At 36.5% G+C, this 21378-nt stretch overlaps 1 protein-coding gene across 4 annotated transcripts in view; it reads right to left on the reverse strand.

Annotated features, from left to right (window-relative positions):
* LOC141495888 (tubulin delta chain-like) overlaps positions 1-21378 on the reverse strand; it is an 87829-nt gene that overhangs the window by 33635 nt on the left and 32816 nt on the right. For 2 of the 4 annotated variants that reach the window (XM_074197742.1, XM_074197741.1), the window contains exons 2-6: positions 17214-17398; positions 14758-14865; positions 12472-12567; positions 7452-7513; positions 832-969 (exon numbers count right to left, since the gene is read on the reverse strand). In XM_074197742.1, the coding sequence (XP_074053843.1) occupies positions 832-969; positions 7452-7513; positions 12472-12567; positions 14758-14861 (400 nt within the window). In that variant the 5' untranslated portion in view covers positions 14862-14865; positions 17214-17398. The other 2 variants (XM_074197743.1, XM_074197744.1) reach the window with 2 other exon arrangements.

The raw sequence follows: 21378 nt of genomic DNA on the forward strand, positions 1-21378 counted from the left end.
GCACCTGTTTCACTACTGGAACTAAGCTGCAGCTGTGTTCACTCCCATTATGTGCCTCTCCCATTGCCCTATAACCCAATCAACTTGAATTTTTTAAAGACTGGGCATGCCACAGCTAGCACCCACACAGAACCACTGGAAGAACACTAATGGGAAATAGATGAGCCTTGATTTCATGGAGAAGCTTGAAATCTTTAAAACATTGCATCGTTTCCCAAAGGCAATCCAGCCCTTTCTCTCCTATTCAATTCTAATCCCTGTTCATTAGCCATCAGCAATACAAACGCTTCACAGTGTTGCACTCTGATGCCTCATTGTAGCATAAAAGTGACCCTGGCTTCCTAAAGAGTATGTCAAGGGAAAGCAAGTTCTAAGCCCATCTATTACAATGGAATGGTTTTCAATATTGTCCAGATTTTTTCTGTTTTGTAAGGAATAGCCTAGTTAAGCACAGAAAGATTCATCACCAGTAGTCTGGTCAAGTGGTAATGAACTCTTCAGTCAAGAATTTGGCCATGATTGGCAATTCATTTGGCAGTGATTTTATGACAGATCATGAAACAAAGTATAAGTGAGTAGGAAAATATGATAATCTTATATTTGCTGAACACCTTGGAGAGTTCTAACTGTTCAGGTCATGAGGGTCCTGGTACTCTCTTCCACCTAGTGTCAGTTTATTATAAATTTTAAACCCAATACCTTGTAGAAAAAAGAAAGAATAAAGAGCTAGATGAATACTTTGAAAACCCAAATCCAAAAGGTAATGTCAAGGTCAAAATAATAAGGATAATAAATTAGCTAGGTTTCCTTTTCTTTCCCCTCATTACATACCTGCTCCTGTGCCACCACTCAGGCTATGAAACAGCACAGTCCCACTGTAACAATCCCGGAGTTCCACTTCCTTCCGAAGTCTCTCCATTGTATTGTAGAGAAGACTCTCTTCACAGTTCAAAGGCTTGTTGTAGTAACCTTGAAATAAACCATTTACAATGGCTAATGTCAGAGGATTTGGGTCCATAACAAAATTTTGGGGGGATATATAGTTTCCAAGGAATTCCAACTTAAAGCTTATAGCTCATTTCACTACCTCTCCACCCCATCGGTAATTACTTTTTCCTTCCAACTTCACCTAGTACTTCACCAACACTTTCCTTGAGCCACCAGGAGAAGAGAGAGGGATTATGTCAGAGGGCAAGGCCTACTTTCAACCACCTTTCATAACTAGCAGTGGAAGCATTGAGATTAAAGAGGAGAGAGTGACAAACAAGAGTGGAAGAGAAGAAGGGGAGGCAGAGACTGATCCTAATACAAGGTCTTAATCCAGAAACTGAGCCTGGAGAGATAACCAAACAAGAAAAAAAACACTGAAGAAATACTAGTTAAGGGAAGTCCCAGAGGTCAAATTAGATGAAGAATAACTCCACAGAAAATATAAATAGATAAAAGAATGACTTGGTCACAAGGACTCTAAGAATCTTTGCAAGAAAATTTTAAAAGACCCACAAAATAAAGTTAAAACTCTCAAGAGTTGGAGGAAAAATTGTAAAACTCAAATAAAATCTTTAATAAAAGAAAAAACTCTCAAGGGAAAATTTGGAAAGGAAATAAATAGCTTAGAACAGAACATATAAAACCTGACCTAAGTAGACTCTCTGAAGAAAAATCTTAAAAATGGAGCAAAGAGAATTAAATGATTCCATGATTTAAGAAATATTAGAACAAAGTCAAAATACTGGGGGAAAATGATAGGTACTTGACATACTCTTCATCAAAAAGACAAGTGACCTGTTAAACAGATCAGATCATGTAAAGAGATCATGTAAAAATCATGAGACTTCCTGAAAATCATGACAAAATAAAAAATTTAGATATCATATTTAATTAAAGAAATCATAAAAGAATGATGCACAGTTTATTGAGCCAAAAGGTAAAGTAAAATAGAAAGAATCCAGTGATCACCTCCTGACAGAAGTGCCAGGCTGAAAATACTCAGGAGTGTCAAAAACAAAATTCAGTATTTCTAGGTAAGAGAAAAATATTGAAAGCCACTGGAAAGAGAGTTCAAGTGCCAAGAAACTACAGTCAAGACTCTACTGTAACTACCATAAAAAAGAGAAAATCCTTCCTCTTTCAGAACATGATTAATATGTAACTGTTAAGCACAATTGTATGTATATATATATATATATATATATATATATATATATATATATATACACACACACAACAACAGTCTGGTAAAAGTTGTATATATATATATATATATATATACAACTTTTACCAGACTGTTTGCCTCCATGGAGAGGGGGAGGGAAAGGAGGGTGGTAGAAAAATGTGGAACTCATAAAATTACAAATGGATGAATGTTAAAAAAAAACTACCATTGCATGTAATTTGAGAAAATAAAATTTCAATAAAGAAAGAGAAAATCTTGAAACACAAAGAACAAAAGGCAAAAGATAAAACTTTATAACAATAATTTATTCTATAAATCTGAGTATAATCCTGTAAGGGAAAAATGGGCCTTAGATACAAGCACAGCAAGAATCAAGAGAAACTAGAAAGGTAAATATAATCAGGAAACTGAAAAGAAATAAATTATGATAAATGGTTAATATAAGGGGGGGAGAGCCAAGTATACAATATTGCTGGGCATAATGGTGCTTGCCTATGATCCTTACCAGTGGAGAAGCTGAGGCTGATGGATTACTTTACAGTAAAATAAGCCAATCATATGTCTCACCTAAGAATGACATCAATATGGCAGGGGACTACCAGGCTGCCCAAGGGGGCAGAAATAGCATAGGTTAAAGCAGCATCGTAAGTGGAATCAGGGGACAGACACTCCAGCTCAATTTAAAAACAACCACCCAAAATTTCATTGTCTTCAAGGAATCTCAACAGGAGCTAAGAAAGAAAAACAGAACCTACATGAGGTTTTGTTCTGAAGAAAGAAAAGAAAAGCTAAGGGAAAAGGTACACACTAGAGAAAATATGAGGAAGAAGAGGAACAAACTTGAGGTTTCTAATAATTGTAGTGAGCAAAGAATAGGATAAAATAAACTGTAGGAAAAAAAGTAGGGGGAGGGAAGTGAGCATCTTATGAATCTCACTCTTACCTGACTAAGGAGGGTTGAAAATACAAAGTTCACTGTAGAAATATATTAAATTCAACCGGAAAACAAGCAGGGAATAGAGAGTGGACGGTGAGGATTAAGAAGAAAGATAGAGTTGGATAAGGAACAGTCACAAATAAAACAATCTTTAATTTTAAGAGTCAGATTATAAAGGAACCACAATAAAAAGGAGAGAAAGGAAGTGATGAGGGAGGGTTGGGCAGGTAAAGAAAGAAGGGGAAGGGGAGATGCTCTAGTGAGATTTAATGATGACATTCATAACAAATGTCACTGATTGTAACAAAGAAATGCAGTTATTTAAGGAGTGGGTCTGTTCTAAGTCACCTATAGATTAAGAGAAGCAATTTGTCTCCACCTATCTGGTTCTGGATGAGATGTGATAGAAATACCATGTGAGTGGAAGTTAGAAGATGATTTTGGTTCAAGTGCTAGTTATTCCATTTACTAGGCCAAGGGACCTTGAATCAAACACTTCACCTCTAAATCTGTTTCCTCACATGCAAAAAAAAAATGGAACTATCTGTCCAAATTACTTAATAGCTTTTCTTCCTCCTAGAAGGTTCAAGTGAGATAACGGTTAGGAAAGTACTTTTACAAATTATATTTCTGCATTTTCAAGGGATCATCATCATCATCATCATCATCATTATTTCTATTATATAGGACTTCTTAGCACAAGGTTAGGACTTTGGATACTTTTGTGAGGTTTCTTATCTACTTTTGTCATGTATAAGCAGTAATAAAAAGAGAAATGTAAAAGTTACTCTCAAACAGTGATAGATATGGCTCAATCTAGAGTTAGGTATCATCAGAGACTTCTACTTACAATCTGACAAATTCCTCAGTCACTTCCTATGCCCATATATATAGAAACATAAGACTACTAATAATTTCTCTAGATCTGGGATTCTAGGGTTACATGCTATGGCTCCTAAGAGAACCCCACTAACTCACACAAATAGACTTTTTAATATTCAACCATCTGGTCCACACATCCACACAAATGCATACATCCAGCTGTAGAACATCATGTATCTCATTCAATCCTACTACCTTCCAAACCAGCATCTGAGTGCTTACTCTCCCCTCCATGTCAGAGTTTTGACAACTGGCCCTTCTTTGAGTCTTAGATGAGAGCAGTCTTCCCAGAACTCAGAAGTCTTGTTTTAACATCACCTCAATCCAGTACCCCTATGTGCGGGGACTTTACTTCAAATGACTATGGAAATAGCTAGGTAGCCCTGGAGTTGGGCGGACCTGAGTTCAAATCCAACCTCAGACACTTAATAATTACCTAGCTGTGTGAACTTGGGCAAGTCACTTAACCTCATTGCCTTGAACAAATAATTAAAAAAAAAGTTTAGTAGTGAAGAGAAGAGAGAAGTAGGACCAGAAAAATGTTTGATTATTTTTTTTTAATGATAAAGGATTTGGCATTTTTATTTTGATTTGGGATTGGGGGGGTGGTTATTTTGGTTATTTTGTTATTTTTAAGCTTAAGAACTTTTTAAGTAAAAAGAAAGGAGAGGTTGAAACTTCTGTAAACTTCTTAGGAATAAGGATTAATTCTCTGTCTTTATATTGTCAGACTGAGTCCAGTGCATTGTACCTAGTAAGACCTTAATAAATGCTGGTTGATGATCAATTGATTTGTACAACAAAAAGAATCACCATTGGAGCAAAGTTCTGAAAGAAGCAAAAGGGAGGACAAAGTAGATGTGACATGCGAAGGCATTGGCCTTAGGCACAGAAAGGAAAAAAAGAATGAATGGAGGATAGGATGAGAATGGAAGATGGGAACAGAGAACGAAGAGTTCATCTCAGTCTCAATTTTCAGTTACTGGGAGGCCAGGTGGTCATGTGGCATTGTGTAAGAAGTAGGGATGCAGTTGGAGCTTGAAATGAAAGGACAAAGTCAGAGTTAAGAATGAAGAGAGAGATTGGGAGCCAATAAAAATAGATCAATTACCAAGAAGAAGTAGTAAAAGACAAATAACAGGGTATAAGGGCTAAGGGAACCAAATTATTCAGTCTATAAGACCCAAGGACTATTATTCACCTGGTGGTGGGTGAAATATTGTTGTTATTGTTTTTGTTTGTTGTTTGTCCTTCATTCTGGAGAGCTTAAGAGGTAGGACTATGACATCAGGGGTTTCACTTGCAGGTGACCTGGATTTAAGTGAGGGAGGACTGTGCAAAGTCACCACTTTCTTCTCCAGAACCATTGGGACCTTCAGCAGTTCAACAGCACAAGTGGAAAAGTGGATGTTTCCAATGGTTACTCAGGTAAGGAATGGCAAATAGTGAGGGTGATGGTGGGGTTTGGATGGGGGAGAGTAAAGCAGGTGTCAGTGAATGAATCAGTAGCATTTACTAACTTCCTATTGTGCAAGATCTTATAAGGGGTCATGAAAAGAAAGGGAATCATTCAATCTGCAAACATTTACTTAGCTACTAAAGTATCTAGGTGGTGTGGTGGATAGACTCTGGGCCTGTTGTCAGGAAGACCTGAGTTCAAAGCCAGTTTCAGGCTGTGTGACCCTGGTCAAGTCACTTAACCTTTTTTTGTCTCAGTTTCTTCATCTGTAAAATGATCTGGAGAAGGAATGTCAAACTATTCCAATATCTTTGCCAAGAAAACACTAAATGGTAATCACAAAGAGTCTGGAATGACTGAACAACAACAGTCCTAGGGACTAGGAATACAAAGACAAAAATGAAAGTAGTATGTAAAAATATTTACAAAAAACATATGATAAATATTTAGGTCTAACAGCTAGAGGAACCAGAAAAGACTTTGCATTGAAGGTGACACTTGAGTCTAGTTTTTTTTTTAATTTTTATTTATTTAAGGCAGTGGAGTTAAGTAATTTGCCCAAGGTCACACAGCTAGGTGTCTGAGCTCAGATTTGAACTTGGGGTCCAGTGCTCTATTTGTAGCTGCCCCTTGAGTCTAGTTTTAGAGGAAATTGGGGTGGAGTTGTAAGAGATGGGGGTGAGGGCAGGTTGAAGCCTTGGGAACAGAGACAGAAGGTTTAAAAAGGTGTGAACACAAAGACTGTCCCACCCACTTGAAGGTAATAATTTCCTTTGTTAGGTTAGAATATTCCTTGACTGAATCAGAACTAAATGTGAACAAAGTCAGTATTTCTTCTTGAATCAATCAAAGACAAGGAATCTATATAAAAGGCAAGTTATCTCAGAACAATATTAGCTATACCAAAGTTCTAGGAACAGAGAGGAAAAAGTGGGATTAAGTCAAGAGATGCCAAGGACTAGCAGCCCTGGGGCTAAAGAAGAAAAAAAAGTTAAAACCAATTTGTGGCAGAACCTGGAAGAGGATCATCTGCTTTTCAGGCATCACAGAGTAGAAGACCCAGCTGGTGGATGACACCAGTGTACCTCTTAAGGACTGAGTTAAGTCCCAATAAAAGTTCTGCTCTTTCTCACAGATATACAACCTTTTATTTCACTACACAAACATTATCAGCAACCTGAATTATGCCTCAACCTCAAAGGTGTCAGAGATTAACAACAGATTAGATATAAATGTAAATTTAGTTGATTTCAATCACAGTCTAAATCTGATAAATTTTTCTAATGGGGGACTCAGATTGTAATTGAACTCTTAACTTTTCAATTAAAATAAATTCACTAAAGTCACAGATCAGAGACCTCAGGGGGCCTTTATTTTGTTTCTAGGCTTAAAAGGAACCAATAATGTTGTACAAAAGCTTATAGATGGGACATAGAGTATCTATCCTATGTGAGAAATAGTAAAAAGTAAATAATAAAAATAGAATACATGGTCCCTGCTCTCTGGCAATTCATAATCTAGTCTGAGTGATGGTATATCCAGTAATTTACTAAATTATCCCCATATGCATATGTTTCTGGCAAAGAAACATGGTGTGCTAAAACAGAGAATTAGCACAGGAGCCAAGAAGACCTTACTATAACACATACAAGCTATGTGACCAAGGCAAGTTGCTTAACCTCTAAGTTCTCTATATCTTAGTCAACTCTCTAAGAAAGTAAGTTTCAGAAGAAATCACCTAGCTATTGAAAATATCAATAGAGATTTTGTCAGATCTGGACAAAACAACTTTATATTTTTTTTTTAGGTTTTTGCAAGGCATTTAAATGGGGTTAAGTGGCTTGCCCAAGGCCACACAGCTAGGTCATTATTAAGTATCTGAGGCCGGATTTGAACCCAGGTACTCCTGACTCCAGGGCTGGTGCTTTATGCACTGTGCCACCTAGCCACCCCTAGATCTGGACAAAACAAAAAAAAAGGGAGGGGTTAAGTCTTACCACAAGCCCAATTCTTCCCTCTTCCCTGTTTTCCAATTATTAGATTTGATTCTCGGAATAAACTGAAAGATTTAAAAATATATGTTTAGGATATTGCTGAAAGTGAGAGGTTTGTTGCAAAGACAGGACCATAACCACATTCTGTTACCCTATATTACTAGAGAGAGGCTTGTAATTAGTCACAAAGGAAATCTAATTGATTACTTTAGCTATTAGCTGATAAACTGCTTCTGGTCCTTAATTATTTCTATTTAATTTGTTGCTCCTTCTAAGAAATCATTATCCTCAAAGTTTGTAGCACAAGTCAAAAGAGAGATTAGCACCTGAGTCAGACAATGAATTTCCTTTCCCCAGAATTTTCTCCAGTTAGTTGAAGAAGGGCTTAGAGAGGCCAAGAAGGAAAGCTCAAAGGACTATGAATCTAAAACTCAGATGCCTTCTAACACAACAGTTTCATTTTACAAATGAGGTCTAGAAAGATTAAATGACTTCTCCAAAGCCACACAGATAGTGTCATCTGGGGTTCAAACCAAGTCAAGGTCCCTTGACTCCAAATCCAATGTCTTCCTTGCTGTGCTACAGAATATAAACATGATCATAACATCAATAGATCTATGGCATTTTTCATAATTTACAGATTTGGACTTTTAGAGTTTGGGTCCAAAGGTCCAGATTAGACAAAAACTGTAATGTGAGATAACAGACACTTTTATTTTCACTACACAAACAGCAAGCTGATTTATGCCTCAGTCTCAAAGGTGCCAGGGATTAGATATAAATGTAAATTTGGTTGATTTCAACCACAGTCTAATCTTAGAAATTTTTCTAACTGGGGACTCTGATTATAATTGAACTCCTAACTTCTCAATTAAAATAAACTCTCTAAAGCCACAGATCAGAGACCTGGGGCCTTTATTTTGTTCCTAGGCTTAAAAGAAGTGTCTGATATGTCTATGAGGTCCTGAAGATAGGCTTACTTTGTAAGCAGAATATAGTATGATTCAGTCGGAACAACACTGGAATTCAGTCACATCTCTAAGCTTTTTCATGAGATCCCTCAGCAACAATATCCTATGATCAACTAATTCTTGTGACTAATAATGATGTTTCAAAAGAACATTGGAATTGCAATCAGGAGACCTGGGTTCATGCCCCAATTCTGTAGACTTGGACAAATTAGTCTAATATTTTTGGCTTCAATTTATTCTCATTTATTAAAAGAAGGCTTGTCCTACATAAACCCTTGGACCCCTCCATGGAAATGACACTAAAGAAGTTTTCTATTTTGATGATGCATTCTACTAAAGACCTCTGAGCCTTTACATCTTACTTACAGCTGAAACTTCCTATATATGATGTTTTCCTCCATTAGAATTCTTTGAGAGTAGGAATTGTCTTGCTTTTCTATTTATATTGTTGAGCGTGGTATGGATATAAGTGTTTTTCATTCATTCACAGTGGTTCTAGATTTCAATGTCCTAATTGTCTAAACTTAGGAAAATCAATTCTGTTTCTTAATTTTCTCAACTGTAGAAGAGAAAAGTATTCCTTCTGTACAGTCTTGCTAGGATCAAATGAGATAATTATGGGAATGCACTTAGATATTCAATTATACTTTAAATAAAAAATATAATTTTTAGTAAGATAGTTTAACATAAAAATTACCTAGTATTAGGAAATCATCAAAATATACACTTTAAAGATTTGAAAAATACAAATAACTATATACAACTGAGTAGATACTTTGGACATCAAAGAAAACTAAATACTTAAGAGTGGTGATTATTTGTGATCATAATATCAATCTGGTCTACCTACTTAAAACAAATTCTCAGAGGATTTTACTTAAGCAACTTTAGAATCTACTCTGCCTTTTTGCCATCCATGGAATCATGAGATTTTTATCTGGAAGGAAAATTAGAGTTCATCTAACAAACAGCAAGCTGATTATGCCTCAGTCTCAAAGGTGCCAGGGATTAGATATAAATGTAAATTTGGTTGATTTCAACCACAGTCTAATCTTAGAAATTTTTCTAACTGGGGACTCTTATAATTGAACTCCTAACCTCCTAACACCTTTATTTTTATAAATGGGGAAACTGAGGCTCAGAGTGGTTAAATGACAAAGTCACACAGGTAGTAAATAATGGAGCCAGGATATGAAGAATCATCTGACTACAAATCCATTGCACTTGCCTCTAAGCCTCATAGTTGACATATCTTGGCAGAAAAAAAAGAGATTGACTCAAATTTATAGACTGTAATTATTCTTTTGAAAACCAAGAAGAGGTTTTTGTTTTTGCTTTTATTTTACAATGGATAGAGCACTGACTCTGGAGTCAGGAGGATGGAGTTCAAATCCAGACTCAGACACTACATACTTACTCTAGCTATGTGTCCTGGGACAGGACACTTAACCTTGATTGCCTCACATGCAGAACAATCTCCAGTTGTCCTGATCCATATCTGACCACTGGATCGAGAGGGCTCTGGAGAAGAAAGTGAGGCTGGTGACTTAGCACAGCACTCTCTTACTCAAATCCAGTTCACTTGTTTATCATGGCATCACCTCCCTGATATCATGATCTTCTTCGAGAACAAAGGACAAACAATTTTATCTATACTTGACTGATCTTATTAACTTTAACACATTTTTGAACCTACAACTTATATTTATTAACTCAAACTAACTACTTCATTAGTAACAGTTGAAATTTATACACTAACACTAACCACTAGTCCTTTTCAGTTTTTAGATAGATCTCAAATATGCACTATATTCTTTGAAACAGATTTACAATTATGCAATTGCTTCATAAGCTCTCAGAACAAAACACTGAATAGAATAAGAAATCAAATTTTCAATAGCCAACCTCAAAACACAAAAATAATTATTGATATCTCCATTTCCAAATTAATATGAATCAAAGAATCTCAAAATTAGAAGGACCCTCAACATTCACCTGGGGCAAGAGCTCTTGACCTTTTTGTATGTCATGGGCCCCTTTGGAAGTTTATAGACCCTTTCAAAATAATATTTTAAATGCATAAAATAACTAATATTACAAAAAGAAATCTATTACATAATGAAATAAGTTCATAGACCCCTTCGGAGTCAACATAACACAGATTAAAAACCCTTGATCTAGAACAACTCATTTCTGACCAGAAAATCCAGAATATCCCAGGATTGAGAATTAAAAAATAAAAATGGAACATTCCTAATGAGTTGTCATCCAAATGATATGAAACCCTTCTGATACAAGCCAAACCAAAAATCTGTTTCCCCTATCTGTAATCCACTCCTCCCCTTCAGTCTTCCTCTCTACCCTTGAGTCAAAGGAAAATAATCTAATCTTTTTTCCACATGGCTATTCTTCAAGCACTTGAAAACATCTAATATAACCCCTTACATCTTCTCTTCTCCAAACTTTAGTTCATTCACCAAATCTTCATAGAGCATGATTTCTAGCTCCTCTTATTTCTCACCCCTTTACCATCTTTGTCAGTCATAAATGTCACTTATTAACTTGTTTCTCTTCCTAAAATGGGACACCTAGAACCAAATACAAAATTCCAATTGTCTGACTAAGTTAAAATATATCAACATAATCACTGTCTTCATTTTTTGACACTATTAGTTAAATCTGATCATATTAGTTTTTCTAGTTGTCACAATATGCTCATAGTTTATACTGAGCTTGTAAGTTCAAGAAAAAATCCAAGATATTGTCTAAACACACTATCTGCCCAACCCCACCCCACTTGTTCCATCTTCTGTTTACTCACACCATATTTTTAGACCTACTGTCTACTTAACTGATTCCTACTAAATTCTATTATATTTATTTACTCCAACATTCTAGCCCCTGTAATCTTGCTTTCACTCTAGCAAAAAGACAAGTAAGTGGAGAAATGCCTTGGAGACCTTCTTTCAGGATGGCCCATATCTTGACTTGGAGTCAGGAGAGACCTGAATTTGAACACTGATTCTGACATTTAGTTGTGTGAATATGATCATTTAAGTGTCTGAGTTTCAATGTCCTCATTTGTAAAATAGGAATAAAACTACTTGCAATATTTATTCCATAGGATTGTTGTGAAGAGAGTATTTTGCAAACCCCAAAATGCTATGTAAATATGATTATCATCATCATCATCATCATCATCATCATCGTTATTACTAAGATCCAGTCCAATTTTGAATCTAACTGTCCATATTTCTCCATCTTGTCTATATGAATTTTGCAAGGGACTTATGTCAAATGCCTTGTTGAACTATAGATATATCCTAGGAATCTGTAGCATTCCCCATATAAACCAATTTCTCAAATTAGAACAAACTTATCCGAAGTAGTTTTTTTATATACTTAACAAAGTCACTTCAGTTTAATCTCTTCATATATAATGAATGCAACTCTTAGTCCCTTGCCATTCTGAATAATTATCCATGTTTTCCATAGAAAATCCACTTAGCATTCTAGAAACTTTCCTCTATTTCTCTTAATATATCAAGGTTACTAATGTACCATTTGGACTGTCCAACTTTGTTTTCTTGTTCTTAAATACATAGCCAGCTCATCTCCATTTCTGTCTATGCATATATTCAAGGATGAAATGGAGGCAAACTCAAATAGATGGGTATAATTTCAAAGGATTGGTAATAATTTTTTTTTTATAAAATGAGTTCTAGGGGCAGCTAGGTGGTGCAGTGGATAGAGCACCGGCCTTGGAGTCAGGAGTACCTGGGTTCAAATCTGACCTCTGACACTTAATAAATACCTAGCTGTGTGGCCTTGGGCAAGCCACTTAACCCCATTGCCTTGAAAATCTAAAAAAACATGAGTTCTATAGATTCCTTTTTATCCTATATCCTTGTCATTTTGCATTTGGTCACTCCCAAATTCAACTTCCCTTTGTAAGAAAGAGCAATTGGTAAAAAATAACTACCACAGTGGCTCTGGATGCAAATTTGTGGAAGTCACATTCATAGAAGAGGACTAGTAGCTGGCTCACTTACCCTTTTTTCACTTGTTTCTGCATTTTCTTTATCACTTTGTATTCACTGTCCACACAGATAGCACTGAGCTTTCCATCACGTGAACAGAAGGGATTCCTGAAAGAAAAACAACTGACCCTGGGTGAAAAGGAAGTGTTTCTGCAATTGGCAGACTTGCTTACACCCAATTCACCCAGCTTGACATGACCTCAGAATGTCATTTATTCCATAAACAATTTCATTTGGTTATTTTTGGGTTTAGTTTTATTGGTACTCTTTGTTTTTTCATACCCTAGTCTTTTCCAAATCTATCCCAAATCTTTCCAAATTTCAACCCTCCCTTGTAAGAAAGACATAAGTTAAGCGGCTTTCTTCCACTTTTGTACAATTCTGATTATTGGGAAATTTTTTTCATAAAACATGCTGAAATCAACCTTTCTATAATTTCTACCTGCTGCTCCTAGATTTATGCTCTGAAGATGCAGTCCCTTCTCACCTTCACCCATTGGAATCTCTGTCTCTATTTAAATGTCTTTTTCTATAGGAGACCTTTATCTCTTCAATTACTAGCAATTCTCTCCCTTCCCTTCCCCCCCCCCCCCAAAAAAACTTGATGTATAAAATAGTTACATATTTCAGCTCATGGCATATGCTTAATAAATGCCTATACTTGATGTCATCTACTACTTATCTAACTACTACTGTTTAATTAGTAACCCCCTTGCTACCAGAAAGATTTAGAAACAACTTTAGAAGAAGGAAATGCTATCTGATGGTGCTAAAATATTATGTCTGACAGAGAATGTGTTTAAGAGATGTTTATTAACTGACTAGTATCTCTTCTCTCCTTGATGAAAATGTCTTTAGATTTTTTCCTAAGAAAATGGAATTTGGTCAAATGTGGTAGCCTGCCCCAGTAATCACTGTTACTGGGAGAAGCTAAGGTTGAGGGATCATTTGAACCCAGGAGTTTCTAGCTGCAGGACTAAAATTGCTAGTTTGCCTCAGTGGGTGGTGAGTCCCTAGGAGTGGAGAGCCACCAGGCTACTTCAAAAGGGGTAAATTGATCCAGGTTAAAAAAATAGGGGGTGGCTAGGTGGCATAGTAGATAAAGCACTGGCCTTGGAGTCAAGTGTACCTGGGTTCAAATCCGGTCTCAGACACTTAATAATTACCTAGCTGTGTGGCCTTGGGCAAGCCACTTAACCCCATTTGCCTTGCAAAAACCTAAAAAAAAAAATAGACCAAGTAAAAACTTCTGTGCCTAATGATATGTATGACCTTTGAATTGGCCACCATTCTCCCAACCTGTTGAGCTAGAGAGACCCAGTCTAAAAAAGAAAAAAAGAAGGTAAAGAAATTAAAAAATAAATTATGTCCAGTGAAATATCTTATCATATAGGTATATATGCCACAGTTCTGGAAGGACAGAACTACTTTTTAAAAATTAAAAAATCTTTTCAGTATAACTTAATTTTGATTTCAGTTCCCAAATCTCTCCCTCTTAAAAAAACCAAAAAAAAAGTGTAATACTCATTACACGTAGCAGGCATAAGAAAAACAATATATTTCCACATTAGCCAAGTTCTGAAAAAAAAAGAAAAAGATAAAAAATACTTCAATGCTTTGATCTTTTAACTGAACCCATCTCTATCTTGAAGTGGAGAGTCCAACAGAATTCTTGATGGAAGCAGAAACATATCCAGTTATTTAAAGGCTTCATAACTATGGTTGGCAAAGGAATTGTATTTTGACAATTTGTGGCCCCATAGGATTCTTACCAGTAAGTGATTAGATTTTATTACACACAAAGGGATACAGTTAAAATTCCTTATGGAAACCAGTGATTTTCTAAAGAGTTCTCAGATTCTTAGTTTGTAGTAAGACTTCTTAACCTGGGGTTTATAGACTTGTTTTTTTTTTTAAATTTTGATAACTGTATTTTAACACAACTGCTTTTCTTTATAATCTCATATATTTTATTTAAAAATAATTCTAAGAATCGGTCCCCATGAGCTTTACAAGATTGCCAATGTAGTCTATGACCCAAAACTGTTTAAGAACAATGTTGTGAATATGGAAAAATGAAGTAGGTGAGGCATGTTTTGGAATAGAGTCAATAATGAAAATGTTAAATCATTACTTGAATATTCATAGTTAATGATTACATATTAGGGAAAAACCTGTAATTTCACTGTAGAACTCCTAATGGATAAATGGAGTCTAAAACTTGCTTTCCAGATACACAGCTACATAAACTGAAAGAGTAGGTTAGAGTTGTTTCAGGAAGTATTAAAACTATATTACTTATCCATTTTTCCACAGGACCCATTTACAAGACCTAGGATGTGCCACAGTTCCTGAGCTATCTGGTTGCCACATTGTCCAACTTGAAGCCAAACAGTAGACATTTCCCTGGGGAGGAAGATGAAATGACAATAAGAATTCAAAATATAATCTATAGAACTCAATCATAAGTCAAAATAAAACTACAAAGGTCTCTGAAATGGAAGCTGGGAAACCTGTCTTCTTTTGTCCTTGCCCATCACTACCTCTATGACCTTGGTCAAGTCACTTACTGTTTTAGGTCTCCATGCAGTGGACCAACAGATTGTAGAATCATTTATTCTGCAGAGGTACATAGAAATTTAAACAATTCAAAGAAGGTGTCATGTGAATAAAATTTTCTTTGCCCATATCGAAAGATCCATATGTATGAATGCTTTATTAATAATATTTTCTTTTCCCTCACTTACATGTAAAGACAATTTTTAACATTTACTATTTTTTAAATTTGAGTTCCTATATTTGAGTTCCTACCTATATTTGAGTTCCTACCTAAATTTGAGTTCCTATATTTGAGTTCCTACCTTTGGGTAAAGGGCAGCCAAATTGTGCATAATATTTGATCTAGCAATACCACTACTAGGTCTATATCCCAAAGAGATCATAAAAAAGAGGAAAAAGAATTACATGTACAAAAATATTTATAACAGCTCTTTTTGTAGTGGCAAAGAATTGGAAATTGAGGAGATGCCCCACAGTTGGAGAAAAGATGAACAAGTTGTGATATATGGAAGAAATGGGCCAGAAGATTTCAGAAAAACCTGAAAAGACTTATATGAACTAATATACAGTGAAGTGAGCAGAACCAGGAAAGAATACTGCATATGGTAACATAGACACTGTGTGATGATCAACTATAATTTACTTAGCTCTCCTCAGAAATACAATGATCTAAAACAATTCCAAAAGATTCATGATGGAAAAATTCTATCCACATGCAGAGAAAAACCTGATGGACTAATGATATACTTAGAGAATTCTAGAAAATCAACCAAATACTACTTGAAACAATTAACACTTTTAACAGATTTGCAGGATATAAATTAAATCCATATAAGTCATCAGCATTTCTATATGTCAGCAAAGCCCAGCAGCAAGAAATAGAAAGAAAAAGAGAAATACCATTTAAAGTAACCATTAAACAACTTAACATACTTAGAATCTATCTGAGCACTTGCCCTGCATGAGTTCTACATAAAAAAGTCTTTTTTGGCAAGTGTATGTCTGGCATTGTAACAACATGCCCAGTCCATCATAGTTGTGTTCTCTATAGTAATGCTGGAATGCTAGGCAGTTTAGCTTGAGAAAGGACCTGGTATCTTCTCCTGCCAGGTGATCTTCAGAATCTTCCTAAGACAATTTAAATGGAAGCAATTCAGAAATAGTTCTAGGAGATATCCAGGTTTCACAGGCACATAGATAGAAAAGGGGTCAGCACAGCGACTCTGTAGACCTTCAGTTTGGTTGTCAGTCTAATACCTCTTCTCTCCCACACTTTTTTTCCGGCCTCCCAAATACCGAGCTAACTCTGGCAATTTGAATGTCAACCTCAATGTCATTGTGTATCTCCTTGGAAAGGACACTGCCAAGGTAAGTGAACTTGTCCACTGTACTCAAAACTTCTCCATTTGGTTCCACATATGGAGGGTATGGTGCTGGCTGATGGAGCACCTGTGTTTTCTTGGTGTTGATTATTAGACTAAAATTAGCACAAGCAGCAGAGAATCAATCCCTACTTTGTTGCATCTCAGCTTCAGAGATTGCAATGAGTACATAATCATCTGCAAACAGAAGATCATGTACCAACACTTCCTCTACTTTGGTATTGGCTTGTAGCCTGTTCAAAGTAAAGAATTTGCTATCAGTGCAGTAACTGACCTTGAGGCCATGTTTATCCTCAGTGAAGGAAATGGATAACATGGCTGCAAACATCATACTAAAAAGTATGGGAGCAAGTTCACATCCTTGCTTTACTCCATTGGTGATGGGGAAATCTCGAGAGCATCGTCCATTAACCAGAACCTGGGCATGCATGCCATCGTGAAATTGACATACAATGCTGATGAACTTCTCCAGACAACCAAATTTTGACATAATTTTCCAAGAACCTTCACAACTGACAGTATCAAAGGCCTTGGTCAGATCTACAAATGTTGTATAGAGACCTCTGCTCTGTTCCTGGAATTTTTCCTGAAGTTGTCAGGCATGAAACAACATATTGACTGTTTCTTGACTCTTTCTGGCTCTATAGCACCTGCTTCAGCTGAGCTCATGGCCATTGATATGACTTTTTTTTCCCTCCTCCCTTTCCACCAGTGGAAGACTTCATATGTTTGAGGTAGACACCCAACACACACCTCTCAACAATGAGTTTGAGACTCCCTCAGTTATTTAGCCCACCTGCTGAAATGGTTTACCTGGGTTTGGCCACTGTGCATACTACAGTTTCTTGGAACCACAGTTGAGTATTAGGTAGCTCAGGTGGACATCAGAGGTGAAAAGCAGCCCTGAAGAGGATTCAGCAGCATTCACATCAAGGTACTAGTCTTCTTTGAACACACCTTACACCCCAGATTCTAAGCACAGACCAACATCTCACACCCTGCCAAGATAAGGTTGAAATGGGTACAGGATTTAGATATAAAAGGTGATACCATAAGGAATATTTTATTTGTCAGATGTCTGGAGAGGGGAGGACTTTATGACCATATAAGAGAGAAGATTATAAATTGAAAAATGGATAATTTTGCTTAAAACTGAAAAGTTTTTGCATAAATAAAACCAATGCAATCAAGATTAAAAGGAGCAAGGAAATTTTGGAAACAATTTTTACAGCTAGAGTTTCTAATAAAGGACTCATTTCTAAAACATATAGAGAACTGAGTCAAATTTATAATATATCATTCCCCAATTGATAAATGATCAACAGATATGAAAAAATAGTTTTCAGATGAAGCCAAGGCCATCCACTGCATTTAGAGGCATCACCAGTTGTGATAGTTTGGGAGAGAGTTAGGCAGATGACTTTGTGCAGCTGTACCTCACTTAAATCCATTTACCCACACAACAAAAGACATCATTCATAACTATTCTTCAAAGTCCTGTAGCCACAAGCAAGTGATGAAGTAACAGGTGCCGATATACTGGGAGCTGTAGTCACAACCCTGCACCCAGGCCAAAGGGTGGTTCCACCACTGAAGTAGCAGTGGGATTTGGCAGCCCCCTGGGTAACTGGGCAGCCCTTTTAAGGACCGCAAAGCTCACCTTCTGATATGAGGAAGGAGTTAGAAAAGGTGCCCTAAAAATTGTCTGCTTACCCAATCCTAGCCTAATTACCACAGCAGGTGGGGATCCCAGTGTGGTTAAGGCACAAAAAAAAAAATCTACAAAAACTTCTTCAAAGAAGATTTGACTTACCATTGGTGCATGGAACATGTGCACACTCATAGACAACAAGATCCAATAGACCTGAAAGACTAATTGCTATTATTTCAAGAGAACTGAGCAGGTATCATATTGAAATAGCAGCCCTGGTTGAAACATGGCTGGCAAATGGAGGTCAGTTTACAGAAATTGGAGCTGGATATTATGTATTTCTGGAGTGGCTGCAGTGAAGGGGATTGCTGTGAAGCTGGGGTAGGTTTTGCAATCAAAAGTAATCTAGTCAACATTCCTGAATACCTACTAAAAGGAATGAATGACAGACTCATGACAATGAGATTACTTCTAGGAATATGCCATGCCACCATCATCAGTGCCTATGCTCCCACCATGACAAACACTGATGAAGTTAAGGAAAAAATTTATGAATAACTGGAAACCTTTATCATCAATGTACTAAAAGAAGACAAGCTTATAATTCTGGTGACTTTAATGCTAGAGTAGGCTCAGACATGACAGGGAATCCTTGGGAGAAATGGAGTTTGAAACAGCAACAGCAATGATCACTTACTACTTGCGCATCTCATGACCTTCTCATCATAAACATTGTCTTTCATTTACCTAAATGCAATAAAACTTCCTGGATGCACCCTCGTAGCAAACATTGGCATTAGACTATGTGATTATAAGGAGAAGAGATAGACAGTTTATTACTAACTTGGAGGGAAAATTGAGCCATCACACAGTTGGCAACAGGGGAGTAGAAAAGGAGTGTGCAACTTTCAGAGCTCTGGTGTATTCCACTGTATTTGCTCATCTAGGCCAGAACACCCAGAGTCACCAAGACTAGTTTGATGAAAATGATGGGGAAATACAGAAGTTGCTAAATGAAAAAAATGACACTCCACAGGGTTTACCAGCAAGATAGTTCATCCATTCCTAAGAAGGCAGCATTTAATTCCATAAGGCAAAGCACCTGGTGCTAATTCTATTCCAGCTGAGATCTACAAGGTGTGGGGTACACTGCTCATCCAAAAACTGACTGAAATTTTTCAGGTTATATGGCATGAAGAGGTTATCTCCCAAGAATTCAAGGATGCCTCCATTGTCCATCTCTATAAAGGTAAAGGAAATCGACTGTCCTGTGACAAATTTCTCTTTTTAGTCATTGCTGGTAATAATCTTGCCAGAGTCCTTCTCAATAGGCTTATCCTGGAAGATGGTCACCTCCCTGAGAGTCAGTGTGGGTTTTAGAAAGGGTAGAGGAACCATTAATATGGTATTTGCTGCCCAACAACTCCAGGAAAAATGCCAGGAACAGAACAGAAATCTCTATACAACAGTTTTAGATCTGACCAAGTCCTTTGACACTGTTAGTCATGAGGGCTTATGGAAAATTATGTCAAAATTTGAATGCCCAGAGAAGTTCATCAGTATTGTATGTCAGTTCCATGAGGGCAAACATGCCCAGGGTTCTGGACAGTGGACAATGATCTCAAGATTTCCCAGTCACTAATGGAGTAAAACAAGGATGTGTCCTTGCTCCCATACTTTTTAGTATGATGTTTTTAGCCATGTTATCAAATGTCTTCACTGAGAATGAACATGGCTCAAGGTCAGGTACCACACTGATGGCAAATTCTTCAACTTGAAAAGGCTATAAGGATAAGGAGACAAAATAAAATAACCCCCTAAATACTGCGAGACAGGGTTTCAATAACTACTCTAAAAATTAATCTAATCTAAAGCTTAGGCTGTTATGAAGAGATTAAATTATTTTGTAAATCTTGGGGTGATATGGAAATATGAGTTACAAGTTATCAACAGTCTTTGTCCTGGGCAAAGCATGGCTAACTTTTTCTTTGGGGTGGGGGGAAGCCAAGCCAAATCCCTTATAACAAGGAAGATATTTATTTTCCCCACATTTCTTATCACTATTATATACTGTCTGTCCTAGTAGAAGGATAGTTGCCATCAATATGGTTGATATGTGATCTCCCTGGGTGATTTCACCTCTCCCTGGATCCCTCAAATTCTTTGATTCTAATTTGTGTGGTCTTCAAAAAAAGGTAGTCTCTACAGGAGACTCTAGGAATCTACATAGATCTCCCTGAAAAGCAGTCACAGATCTTTCTAACCCACCATACCAGATCACCTGTGTACCTGATGCTGGAAAATGTATCTCTTATATTGTTAATCTCTGTATTTCCCAAGCTATTTGCAAAAAAAGAAAGAGGAAGGGTACTATTTTACTGCATTAGCAAGTATGCATCTATTGGTGTTCGACATTGCATTAAGAAAAGAAGAAGGAAGAAGAAAATTAAGGGATTCATTCAGAGTTAGGAAACAATTTAGTGGCCAAACTGGAATGCCAACTCATCACTCCAAGATCTGTGCTTTTCTGGTTAAACTGAGAAATATGGCCTTATATAGTGTAAAGAGAATTGGATTTGGAGTTGGAGGATATGGTTTTTGGTGCGAAAACTTTCTAAATGTGTAATGCTGGGCAAATCACCTAACCCTGTTTGCCTCAGTTTCCTCATCTGTAAAATTAGCTGGGGAAGGAAATGGCAAACCACTTCACTATCTTCACCAAGAAAACACCAATATAGGATTACAACGAGTTGGACACAACTGAAATGACTCAACCACAACAACAGACAGCAACTATTTTACTCAAGATACCTAATCACTCTGGTTCTCAGTTTCTTATTTTTAAACTGAACAGCTTGGCTTAGGTCAAACAGCATCTTGTAACTTTTTCTGTGTCATGGACTCCATTGGTAATCTAATAAAGGCTATGAACTCCTTAGATTAATCTTTTTAAACGTGTAAAATAAAATACACAGGAATCTATAGTTATATTGAAAAGCAATCACTTCCATATATATGTAAAAGTCCACAGAATTTAGGTTAGAAACCCTTGGTTTGGGTTTTTCCTATGATCCCTAAGAACTCTGAATTTTATGAAATATCTTTCCACATGTAAAATTAATCTGTATAATTTTCCAACTCACAAATTTTCCAAAAAGGACCAAATCCACAAAATATATTGGATAAGAACATTATAATATTTTAAAAATACTACTTCAGGAAGAACATTAGAGAATTACAGAGGAGGACAACTGGGATTGTGAAGGGCCTCAAATTCACACCACTTGAAGATCAATTTTAGGAAAAAGAGATGTTTAGTCTAAAGAG

The sequence above is a fragment of the Macrotis lagotis genome, chromosome 8 (assembly GCF_037893015.1).
Source record: "Macrotis lagotis isolate mMagLag1 chromosome 8, bilby.v1.9.chrom.fasta, whole genome shotgun sequence".
NCBI lineage: Eukaryota > Metazoa > Chordata > Mammalia > Peramelemorphia > Peramelidae > Macrotis > Macrotis lagotis.